This window comes from Trichechus manatus, unplaced genomic scaffold (assembly GCF_000243295.1).
Source record: "Trichechus manatus latirostris isolate Lorelei unplaced genomic scaffold, TriManLat1.0 scaffold00065, whole genome shotgun sequence".
Lineage (NCBI taxonomy): Eukaryota > Metazoa > Chordata > Mammalia > Sirenia > Trichechidae > Trichechus > Trichechus manatus.
Window position 1 is genome coordinate 5,110,231 of NW_004444001.1, and position 12,527 is coordinate 5,122,757.

The window sequence follows — 12,527 nt, forward strand, 5'->3', positions numbered from 1 at the left end:
GAATGGACTGAAAAGAATAAGGTTAAGTATGAGAAAGAATCTTTTGTTGCCCCTATGGCTGGGAGGTGGCGATTTCCAATCTTATAGTGCTGTAAAGTCTTGCTACCCAAAGTGTGGTCTATGGAACACCAGCATCACCTGGGAGCTTTATAAATATTTTTTCAACCTTTATTTTCCACTGGAAGCACCCAGGGACCTTGTCAAAATGCAGATTCTCATTCTGTCTGTCTAGGGTGGGGCCTGAGACTCTGCATTTCTAATGCTCTCAGGGGATACCGGTGCTGCAGGTCCCAGACCACACTTTGAGGCCCAAGAGAAGAGGCAGTAGAGGGCAAGGGAAGGGTATAGACAGGGTGGACTGGCGGGTCTCTCATCGTCTTTGCTGTTCTTAGAGTGTGGAGACATGGGGTTTACCCTCTTCCGAAGGCAGCTCAATGCCCTGTGAGTGGCAAGAAGGTGGGGGACCAGTGACCCCTGAGTTCCTGACTTACCAGGCACCAGTCTAACCAGCCTCCCTCTGTTCCCTCCTCAGGAGCTGGAGTATCAGAAACGCCAGGTGCGGGAACCCAATGACAAGTTTGTACCAGTCATGAGTGACTTCATCACTGTCTCCAGCTTTAGCTTCTCGGAGCTGGAGGACCAGCTAAATGAGGCCAAGGACAAGGTAAAGGTGCCCCAAAACCCCAACCTGACCCCTAGCCTAATCGTGGCCCCTAGTCCATTTCAATTCAGCCTCATCTCTGGATAGCTCCTTCACCCATTTCTACCATAGACGGCCAGAAGGGTCAAAGCCAGAGTCCCGGAGCTCTGAGGAAAAATCCAGTTTCCTCACTCCTACAAGAAAGTTCACCACTATAGAGACTGTTTTTCATTTATCAGGTGTCAGGCACCATATTAAGCATTTTACATGATTTATCTCATCGCCCACCTATGGATTTATTGGGAAGTTTATCCCATTCGACAGGTGCGTAAACTGAGATTCAGAGAGGTTAACGCTTTAATGATCTCTAGTGGATAAACTTACCGCTCACATTTTCTGCACATTTCTGCGTAATGTGCTTCATGGAAAACGGTACCAATATGGCCCGCTCTAAATCAAACTGATAATTTTATGTGAAGCAAGTGCAATGTTTATTTAGTATTGTGTGTGTCTTTTTGGAAAGTTGAGTAAGATAGTTTTTGGTTCAAGTGTAACCAGATAGTGTGGTGCACTTCCTGGGCTATGGTACCGATATGTACCACGCTTGTGATATACTTCATAGAGTATGGTAGTGATATGGCCTGCTTGCAATTGGCACCCCAATTTTTCAAATAATAAAAAAACTACCAACAAACAATGATTCAGCATCCATTCCATTAGTGAAAAATCATAGCATCACCAAAAAATTCAACACACACAAAAATTCATCCATGAAAGAGTTAAGTAACTTGCCCAAGGTTACCCAGCTGTAGGTGATAAACAGAGATGCATTAAAATCCTGACTCAAGAGCTCAGCTTTGGACTCGGCTGCACATGGGTCGTACTTCCATGCGATGTCTGTGCTGCTGGTCCACTCTGAGTAACAAGGTCTTTCTTAGAGGATATTGAGTGGGTTGAACTAGGGATTGTTGTTATTGTTAGTTGCCATCAAGTCAATTCTGACTCATGGTGATCCCATGTGTGCAGAGTAGAACTGCTCCATGGGGTTTTCAAAGCTGTGACCTTTCAGAAGCAGATCACCAGGCCTGTCTTCCAAGGCACCTCTGGGTTTGAGCTGCCAACCTTTCATTTAGTAGTAGAGGGCTTAACCATTGGCACCACTAGGGACTACTGAACTAGAGATAAGTAGCTCTCAAAGTCAGGACAGTGCCTGGCACATATAATTATAGCTAGTACTTTACATTTAACTTACTTAATGCCCATAAACAACACTATGAAGTAGGTTTCATTATTATCCCCATTTTACCGAAGAAAACTGAGGCATGGAGTGGGAGGTTAAATAACTAGCTCAATAACTAGATGATCTCTGAGGTCCTCTTGAGTTCTGACTGGGCAGTTCCTGACCTTAGAAAGAGCTTCTCAGAATCTATAGCTCCTAATCCAATACAGACGTGGCTGTCAGGCAGACTGTATGGCAGCCAAGGTCCGCAGGCTGGCTCCTGTCCCTCACCTCCCAGGTGTCACCTCAAGCCTTTCCTTCAGTTTAGTCCCTTGCCCCTCTGGATAAGGGGGCTGTCCCACTCCCTCCAGCCCCTCCCCCTGCCCCCATGCCAATGCTCTTCAGCCTGGGACTGAGCCCAGCTGTGGCTGGAACCCAGCTAACCGCATGTCTGAGCCACCGCACTTGGGGGTTGCTCCACAAACCCTTCCCCTCCTTCACCAGTTCGCCAAGGCTCTGATGCACTTCGGAGAGCAGGAGAGCAAGATGCAGCCGGACGAATTCTTTGGCATCTTTGACACCTTCCTGCAGGCCTTCTCGGAGGCCCGGCAGGACCTGGAGGCCATGAGGAGGAGGAAGGAGGAGGAGGAGCGGCGGGCACGCATGGAGGCCATGGTGAGGGCTGGTCAAGGCTGGGGCTGTAGCTAGGGATGAGGGTAGAAAGCTTGGTCTGATGGGGTGTGTATGAGGAGCGCAGGGTCTGAGGAATACAGTAGGAACCGATGTCAGCCCCAAAGAGAGAGAAACCCCTTCCTGGGCTGAGGGAGAGGGCCTGGGGCAAGCCTAAAAGAGAAGAGTGAGGTGAGAGGCCAAGGGCATCCTGGAAGGAGGAAAACGGGGCCAATTGATAAACACAAGCATCTTGGCGCACAGCCCAGAACTTAGCCCCTGGTGGGAGGGCATCCATTTTGGGAAGCATTGGCCTCTGTCCCAGCTCACCCCGGGTTCCTCTCACTCCCCATCTGCCACAGCTGAAAGAGCAGAGGGAGCGGGAGCGGTGGCAGCGGCAGCGGAAGGTCCTCGCAGGCAGCGCGCTGGAGGAGGGAGGCGAATTCGATGACCTGGTGTCGGCCCTGCGCTCGGGGGAAGTTTTCGACAAGGACTTGAGCAAGCTCAAGCGCAGCCGCAAACGATCGGGGAACCAGGCCCTGGAAGTCACCCGGGAGCGGGCAATAAACAGGCTAAATTATTGACCTGGGGACTGGCCACAGCTGAAGGCCGGGAGATAGGGGTGGGGCCCAAAGGGGCCGGGTGGAGGAGGCGGTGATGCTTAAACAATGTGGCAGAGCCCTGGGCTGGGTCCCAGGGTGGCAGTGTGCGCGGCTGGACCAGGAGTCTCCACACACTTGCGTTAAGGGGGCTTCTCTCATCTCCCCTTCATATTATTCTTTTTGCATCCCTGCCCCGAGGGGTCATTCTCTGAGGATGGCTCGGGCATCCCCGGCAGGCCCTAGGCCACTGGCCAAGTAACCACAGGATAAGGGAAGCCTGCTCCCCATCCCCCACCAAGGGCACTCACGTATTGGCACAGAATTGTTCCAGATCTAGACCTGAGGCGCCCATGTACCTTGTCCGGATTTCATGTGCACTGGGGAGTAACAGGGTGGGGGTGGGCCCCCCGAGAGCCAGGGTGAGGGAGTCCGGGTTCCCATCCCTCTAGAGGCTTGGAACATCCAGCTGAGCTCCAGAGCTGGGGGCAAACTTTCCACTTGGATGGAAAAGGAAGAGGCATTATATATTCTTGCTAGATCAGCTCCAGTATATTCCAGAAAAAAAAAATGCTGGGAGGATGATGCGAGAACTAGAGCCATCAGGACACAGAGCACCAGGGCCTGTTTCCTACATGATTCCATTGGCCTCTCTCTTGCATGTCTTAAGTCTCCCGCCCTTCCTTCCCTACCCCCCACCTCCATCCTATCTAGTAATCCAGAATTCCAGAAAAGTCATGTTTGGGTTCCACTGTGGATGAATCTGGTATGCGAGGAAGTTCCAAGAAAGACCCCATCCATCACGCCATCTCATGCCTTGGGCATAGGGACCCTGGAACGACCCCTCCCTCCACCTTCCCCATACAACCTGACCGTTGTCTTGAAGTGAGACAGTGACCTCACATGTTGCTTAGGAGTTCCTGATAGCCCCTCACCAGAGGGCACACTTGAATGCCATCTCCACCCAAGAGCTCCCTGTTTTACCACTCAATGTCACCCAGATCCTGGCTTTCTAACACCTGCCACAGGGCAAAAGCCACCTGACCTCCCACTCTGTCTAGCCTGCAGGAGGCCATTTTGAAACACATGTGCCCTGCTGAGGAGTGACTTCCTGAGAGGGTCCCAAGGGCCAGAGCTACCTATCTGTATTTACATGTCACTGCTAAGACTTTGTGACAGGGGACTGAGAGAGCAGTCAGGGGAAGCTGGGGAGACGGAGGATGGAGCATGGAGCAGGAATGAGGAAGGCCAACTCCCCTGGGGAGCACACTGCCCAAAAGAGTCAGAGGAGGAAGCAGAGAGAGAGCTCCCACCCCACATCTCTGCTACCCAATGTGGTTCTTCAATCTGACTTCTAAGGGGCTTGTTCTGGTTCTCCTGTTCACTTCCACCTTCCATTTTGTCCATCTTGAGCTTTCCTGTGGCGGGGAGGGGGCGGCAGACAACGGCTGTATCTACACAAATTTTCTCTCTTCTAAAGGAGGGTGAGGTCAGCTCCACCAAGGCTGACTACATTTCTACCCCAGAGGCGACCTTTCATCCTCTGAGACCAGCTCTGCCTGACCCATCAACCAGCTCCTTACCCTTCAGCCCCCTGCCCTTCCGTCTGTCTCTCACCTTCTGACCCAATCCTCTGGCTCAGGGTATTGCCGGTGTACAGACTGGTCGGCTGGGCCCACTCTTCAGCTGCCTATCTTCTGCCTTTCCCCTACATTGTATTCCTGGGGGTTGGACTTATAGCTGTGGTGGAAGAAACACAGGTCTGGTGAGCCCAGCATGTGTGATGGTTTGAGTGGGTATGCATGTGTGTTCTGGTGGGAGGGACCTGAGCAAGTGCAAGCCTGGCTGGGACAGGTGTGAAGAGGCCATCCTGGAATCCAGGTGAGGGCAAGATGCAAGCTTCCAGGAAGAACAGCTGCAGAGAGCTTTGTTATACCACCTGCACACCCAGAAGCCCCTGTTGCAGGAAGCAGGTGTTGGGAAGGTTTCGGGTGGGCCTCCTACTCCTCTTCCAAGCTGACTTGGCTGGGGAAACCTTACCAGCCAGGGCCAGGGAACAGGAGAGGGTTTCCCCTTCTGTCCAACAAGCATTTCCAAACCCTGATATTCTACCAACCATGGAAGACTGGATATACACCAGCAAAGATAAGGGATGTGGAAGCTGTTCATGACACATTCAATCTGCAGAAAAGCACAGTTTAACTGTTTACAGAAGGCACATACAATGTTCTGGGGCCCAGGCTTCTCACTCCCAACGATTTCTCCTTCTCTATTTATTATTTTCTAGTTCTGGCCAAAGACTCTGGTGCCAGAGGCCATTGTAGCCAGATATCCAATAGTGCCTTGGATCAAGGACCATCGTGGTTAACTTCTTAGCAAGAAGGGGCTGGTGCTCCACAGAAGTGGCTGAGATGGTCCTTGCTACGCTAAATATCGAAGCCTACTACATTTGTTCCTTGGTCCTGCTTTCCCCAGCACCCTTCCTGCCCCTCATCCACCTTTGGGTAGATCTTACCCACTGTCTAATTTTGTGTCCAGTGTAAAATTCACAGTCGACCTAATACAACCTGGTCCCTTTTCAGCAGCTGCACCTATTCCCCCCCACCCCGGGATGGAAGTTAAGGTTGTTTAGGGCCGTGGGAGGAGATAACTTTCCAAGTGGGATGGGGAGGGGTCTGGGCCAGGCTTTTCCATTTCTACCAACTGGGGCACTGTGACCATCTCCCCCACCTCTACCAGTGAGGCCTTCATGCCGACGCTGCTCTCACCAGCTGTCTCAGATGACAAATGAGTCTAATGTACAAAATCTGCAGTGCCCTTTTTATCTGCACCTTTTTTTTTTTTTATAATACTAAAAATTATTAAATCCATACCATCCCTACCCAGCCTGCCTTGAAACTTGTGCCTTCTTCCTAGGGTCCTGAGGTGGGCTGGCGAGTAGGCATAGCCAGCGGTGTGCTGGAGACAAATCGTACCAGTTTCATGACAGCTGACAGTTACATTTCCAGGAAGTTGGCAAGCCAGTTGACGCCATATTGGTAGCTTGAAATCGACCAAGGTGGGCATTAGTTATACATGGAAATTGGTGTTTTCTTTTCTGGAGAGTCAGTTGTTAAATGTTTGCCAGCACCTTTTGGCATAGGGCAGAGGGGAGGCAAACAGGGGGCACTACTGAAGATGGACCCAAAGAAACCCATCTTTGGTAGAGAACCCAGAGGGCCAGTCCAGTGTTTTGGGATGTGAAAACCAGGAGCCTGTAAACCGCACTTCCCCCTGATCTTTAATAAGCTCCGTGGATGGTGTAAATGGTTAAGCATTCGGCTGCTAACTAAAAGGTTGGTGGTTCGAACCACCCAGGTGATCTGCTTCCAAGAAGTCAAGTACTGGACACGCCCACCTGACAAATTTAGATAGTACATTTCTATGCCTCCCACTCCACACCTACATTCTCCCCCAAGGGAGAGGGGGAATATGCAGAGAATATGCTTTCCCAAGGTCTCTACTTCTCCTATCCCCACAAGGGAGTAGGTCTTGAGATGGGGCTGAGGGGCAGGCATGAAATCATAGCAGATCAGTGCCCTCTGCACAGTCTCACCCCTGCATCTCCAAAATTGGCATCGTGGCTTTGTGTGCGCACTGTGAGGGTGAAGGCAATCTTCAATGCTCTTCTTTCCCTGACGTGTTCCAGAATCAAAGGGTGGGCAGAATGGCAGTGAGCAGGGCCAGGTGCGGGATATGTGGCTGGTCAGAAGTCCTTAGGGCTGCGGCCATGTGTGTCCCATTTAAGAGGAGGGGGAGCTGGCAGGGCAGTGCAACTGTTAAGCCAAAAGCCTGGATGTTTGATGGGATGGACTCAGGCAAAAGGAGGGAAAAACTGGCTCTTTCAAAGGAGGATGGTAGATAGGTGGGACAGGGCGGGTTTGCAGCTGCCACAACCATAGGTGGGTCCAGCTGCTGCAGAGAAGTCTGGATACATTCTTTATCTGAGTGGGTGTTTTTCCCTCCTCAAAGGGAGTTCCATTGCTTAAACCCGTTGCCGTCCAGTTGATTCTGACTCATAGTGAACCTATAGGACAGAGTAGAACTGCCCCATAGGGTTTCCAAGGAGCGGCTGGTAGATTCCAACTGCTGACCTTTTGGTTAGCAGCTGAGCTCTTAACCACTGCGCCACCAGGGCTTCACTGCTTAATAAGCCTTTATTCCTTCCCGGGGGAAATAGGAGATGAGAAAACCCAAAATGAGAAGTGGAAGCCAAGGACCAGACTGGCTGCAATGAATTGTCTGAAATAGTCCACAAATAACACAACGTGGTTTTCTTTCACAGTTATCTAGAATTGCGTGTTTCTAGGACCTTAGTGTCCTACAAAGTTTAAGGGGTGGATGGTTTCCTGTCTATATAAAGGAAACATCTTTCAGGTCAGTGAATTCTAGATCATCTAGCACTAAAGGAGCGCGGGCTGACCTTGGGTTCCCACTGGTGAAGGTAAATGGTGACAGGGTTAAAGGAACTTGATATCTTCTCCTTGGCCTGAGTTGCATCCCACCTGTTGGCCTGGCTGGGCCATGGGTGGGGGGCAGGAACTCTAAGTCCGGTGGAAGTCCCCCCGCTGACCCCCAGTCTTGCTAACGAGCTTGATCTCTTCCAGCACGATGTCCCTGCTCACTGCCTTGCACATGTCGTACATGGTAAGGGCAGCCACCGCAGCCGAAGTCAGGGCCTCCATCTCTACCCCTGTAGGGCCCCGAGCTCGGCACGATGCCTGGATCACCACAGCATGGCGCATGCTGTCCAGCTCCAACTGCACCTGGACGTGGCTCAGGGCCACGTGGTGGCACAGAGGAATCAGCTGGCTGGTCATCTTGGCTGCCTGGACTCCAGCTAGCTGGGCTACCACCAGGGCATCTCCCTTCTTTAGCTGGTTCTGCTGGATGAGCTGGAAGGCCACAGGCCCAAGAAGGACAACAGCTGAGGCCACGGCCACCCGCTCTGTGTTTGGCTTCCCACCCACATCTACCATAGCTGCCCGTCCTTCTGTGTCCACATGGGTTAGTTTGTCCGAGGGTGGCAGGGGTCCTGAGTGGGTCGCAGGAGCCTGGGACCCTGGGCTAAGGCACTTTGGGTTGGTGGCTGAGTCTTGGAGGGAGCTGTAGTGTCTTTGAAGGAAGCCCGATCCCAGCCATTGCTGGGCTAGGAGAGGGGTTTGGGAGACCCTGCATCCTTTCCATGAAGTCACCATCTGGTTGAAGAAACTCATTCTGGGTCTCAGATTTTGAACATGGAGGGAGTCCCAGGAAGAAATGCTTGGGATGGCTGGTGGGGAATCTCGGTGCATCAAAGATAACTCTGGAAGGCAAGAGGGAAAGGGAAGAAAGACTAAGCCCAAAGGGTATTTCTTTTTCCTACCTCTTCTCCCAATCCCCTCCCTATCCCACCTGCATTTCTCTCTTCCACATTAGGAAAAGAGGAAGGACAGACAAAAAGTATATGGGAAAGAAATAAAATAGAAAATATGCAGATACAACCCATTGCCGTTGAGTCAATTCTGACTCATAGTGACCCTACAGGACAGAGTAGAACTTCCCTATAGGGTTTTCAACGAGCAGCTGGTGGATTTGAACTGCCAACCTTTTGGTTAGTAGTCAGAGCTCTTAACCACTGCACCACCAGGGCTTCCTGCAATACAAGCTTACAGCCCTTCTCACCATGTGCTACACAGGGCAACGGCCCCACCAGTTTCTGACTGTCATGCAATGCTGGTGGTATGGGTTACTCCTGGGCTCCTTTCCTCACAGAAACTCATCTTCAAATGCCTAAGGTTGGAGGCTGAAGCCTGGATTAGGTACCTTTCAAAGTTCCTTCATTTTCTTAAAAGAAAACTATAGCCAAGTCTCAGCCTCAATTACCAATCACAGTTACTTTCCTCTTCACATTCTCTATGAAGAGTTAACACGAATCATTTAGTTTGTTGACAGAATACTAAGAGAAATATTTAATCTATTGAAATAATATCTTGAAGTCCTCTCAAGCATTTTGGAAGTGCACATCCTCACACAAACTGCCAGGCTGATTCATATGAACCCGAGGGCCTCCTACAAGCCAGTCCCCTTAGGAACCTTGTTACTCAAAGGGTGGTCCATGGACCGGCAGCACCAGCACTATCTGAGAACCTGCCAGAGCTGCAGACTCCGACCCTAGACCTCCCAAATCAGAATCTCAAATAACAAGATCCCCAAGTAATTCACATGGACATTAAAGTTTGAGAAGCCCTGTGCTAGGCAACTCTTGGTTTTACAGAAACCAGACCAATCTAGTTACTCGATATTCTTGAGAGTAATAGAATTGCTTAAGAAGAAAATAGGTCTCCCAAATTCCAGCCTTTTCATCATACTCTGGGTCCCCAGCCTTGTCAATGTCAGAGGTATAATCGCACTGCTAGGGGGGCCATCAAAGCATCCCATCCCTGTTATGAAGGTGCATCAGTATGGGTCAAGGCCCAAGAAGAGGACTATGATGCTGGAGGTGGACAGAGAAGAGAGATGATAAAGCTTCCTTTTCTGGGTGGCTGGTGTGCAAAGTGGGTCCTTGGGCTATCTCTGGCTCACTCCAGCCTGCTTTCTTCTGGACTACTGGGCTCATGATGTTCCAACTTCCAGAGAAAAGAATGCTTTCCTCTAGTTTTTCTCACTGCTTTATCTTACCTAGTAGTAGAATTCAGAAGGCCCAGATCTGAGTGTGGTCAAGGGGTGAAGCTTCACCTGTCTCTAATCTGGACATTATGCCAGGGAAATAACAGAATCCCTAAAGCTCACCGCCAGTTCCCCAGTGTCTTGGCCTGGGTTCTCTAGAGACACAAAACCAGTGAAGCCTGCCTTTCTTTCTATCTATCTAAAGAAAATGGCTCACACAGTTGTAGAGGCTGGCAAGTCCCAAGTCCATGGGTCAGGTATCATGCTGGAGGCTTCTCCTGACTCACGTAGTTGCAGGGGCTGACGAACTCAAGGTCAGCAGGTCAACAGCAGGCTGCTGGCTTACAGGCTGTGCAGGCTGATGCATCCCAAGATGGGGAGGTAAGATGGCAGGCTGCTTACTCACAGGCTGCAGAAGCTGACAAATCCCAAGATCAGCAGGCAATACGGCAGGCCACTGGCTCAAGTCCCAAGAACTGGAGGTCAGATAATGATGAGCCAGATGCAAGATCCAGAGCAAGCAAGCGAGCTTTACCAGAACATCCAAATATATACTGGATGCAGGCCACACCCCAAGGAAACTCCCCTTACAACTAATTGGCTGATCACATCAGATCACATCACGGAGAATGACTACATTATCACATAAATGCCAAACCAAGGAGAATCATGGCCCAGCCAAGCTGACACACAACCTTAACCATCACAGTCCACCCCTTGTCAATTTGGCACCTGTACACTTCTCCTTAAACCATATGCAATCTCTAAATAAAGACAAAATTATACTTGTACCTAACATGATAGAACATGCGTACAACCAAAAACACACTAGCCCCATTTACATTTTATATAAGTAAAGAAAACAAATATATTTCATGCACACATACAAGGAAGTAATACCCATTAAAAAATACAGTCCTTGTGTCTGCAACTGGTCGCGTGGTCCTAACAGATATTTAGAACTACCTTCTGCCACCACCTATTCCGTATTCCCTTTACCCTCAGCAAGCACCTCAGCTGGCTGTGGTTCTTTGCTTGCTGGGGTGACCCAAACCTTCATTCCTGAAGGGTCTGGGCCGTTAGTAGTTATGTCAGAATTCGGTTGCTATAGTTTTCCACTGACTTTAATCACAAGGCATGGTAGTATTAAGAGATGCCCTAAGGGATCTCCTGTATTCCAGATACACTCTTTTTCACCTCCATTATGCAACATCAACCCAATTTCCCCTTGGTAGTCAGTGTCAACCACACCAGCAAATATGGTAACTCCCTTCTTTGCCTGCTGATCTAGAGGCATGAGGAGCCCAAAGTGGCCGAGTGGCATTCTTAACTTCCAGTTCAATGCAATCAATGTTGTGTCTCCAGGTGGGAGCATTCATCCCTTTGAAACTAAGACCTCTAGACCTGCAGAGCCTAGGGTTGTACGGACAGGAAGCAAAAATTCTGTGAGTGTGTCAGCAGGGGTAATAGTGAGTGGTGCCACTCCCATCTCCACCCCTTGAATCCTGGAACTGTGAATTCTGGTTATGGGAGAAACAGCACCATATATTAGATGCTGGTTTACAGCATATACAGCCTCCTAGAGAACATTGCCCCAACCCTGCAAAATGTTGCTACCTAGCTGGTGCCATAATTGTGTCTTTAGAAGACTATTCCATCGTTCTATCAATCTAGCCACTTCAGGATGATGGGGAATGTGGTAAGACCAGTGAATTCCATGAGCAAGGGCCCATTGCCATACTTCATTTGCTGTGAAGTTTTGAGTCCCTTGATCAGAGGCAATGCTGTGTGGGATACCATGATGGTAGATAAGGCATTCTGTGAGTCCACATATGGTAGTTCTGGCAGAGGCACTGCGTGCAGGCAAGGCAAATCCATATCCAGACTTAAGTGTCTATACCACCAAGAATGAAACGCCACCATTTCCTAGATGGAAGCAGTCCAATGTAATCATCCTGCCACCAGGTTACTGGCTGATTGCCTCGAGGAATGGTGCCATATTGGGGACTCAGTGTTGGTCTCTGCTGCTGGCAAATTGGGCACTCAGCAGTGGCTGTAGCTAAGTCAGCCTTGGTTAGTGGAAGTCCATGTTGTTGAGCCCAGTGCAAAACCTCCATCCCTGCCACCATAGCTGTTTTGTTCATAAGCCTATTGAGCAATGATGGGAGTAGCTGGGGAAAGAAGATGACTGGTTACCACAAAATGCATCATCCTATCCACTTGATTGTTAAAATCCTCCTCTGCTGAGGTCACCCTTTGGTAAGCATTCACATGAGACACAAATATCTTCACTGGCCCATTCACAGAGGTCTATCCATAGACCTCTTCCCCATACCTCCTTGTCACCAATTTTCAAATCATGTTCCTTCCAAGACCCTGACCATCCGGCCAACCCACTGGCCACAGCCCATGAATCAGTATACAATCGCACATCTGGCCATTTCTCCTTCGAAGCAAACAAACAGGTGCACTGCTTTAAGTTCTACACATTGGGAAGATTTTCTTTCACCACTGTCCATCAGGGAGGTCCCAGAAAGGGGCTGCAGTGCTGCTGCTGTCCACTTTCGAGTGGTGCCTGTATATCATGCAGAACCATCTATAAACCAGACACGAGTTTTCTTAGTCAAATGATCATAAGGAACTCCCCATGAGGCCACAGGTGCAGACTGGAAGAGGGCAGGTAATGTGACAGGAGTGGAGACCATGGGAATTT

The 12,527-nt window shown here is 49.9% G+C and overlaps 2 protein-coding genes across 3 annotated transcripts in view; one reads left to right on the forward strand and one right to left on the reverse strand.

Moving 5' to 3' along the window:
- Nucleotides 1-3,112, forward strand: part of DAAM2 (dishevelled associated activator of morphogenesis 2) — a 51,466-nt gene extending 48,354 nt beyond the window's left edge. Inside the window, exons 22-24 of one of the 2 annotated variants that reach the window (XM_004379426.2) lie at nt 533-664; nt 2,364-2,534; nt 2,891-3,112. In XM_004379426.2, coding sequence (XP_004379483.1) covers nt 533-664; nt 2,364-2,534; nt 2,891-3,112 — 525 coding nt within the window. The remainder of the gene's footprint in view (nt 1-532; nt 665-2,363; nt 2,535-2,890) is intronic. The other variant, XM_012556445.1, reaches the window with a different exon arrangement.
- A 4,598-nt stretch (nt 3,113-7,710) lies between these two features.
- MOCS1 (molybdenum cofactor synthesis 1) overlaps nt 7,711-12,527 on the reverse strand; it is a 39,409-nt gene continuing 34,592 nt past the window's right edge. The window contains exon 11 of the mRNA XM_023734158.1: nt 7,711-8,471. Within this exon, the coding sequence (XP_023589926.1) occupies nt 7,711-8,471 (761 nt within the window). The remainder of the gene's footprint in view (nt 8,472-12,527) is intronic.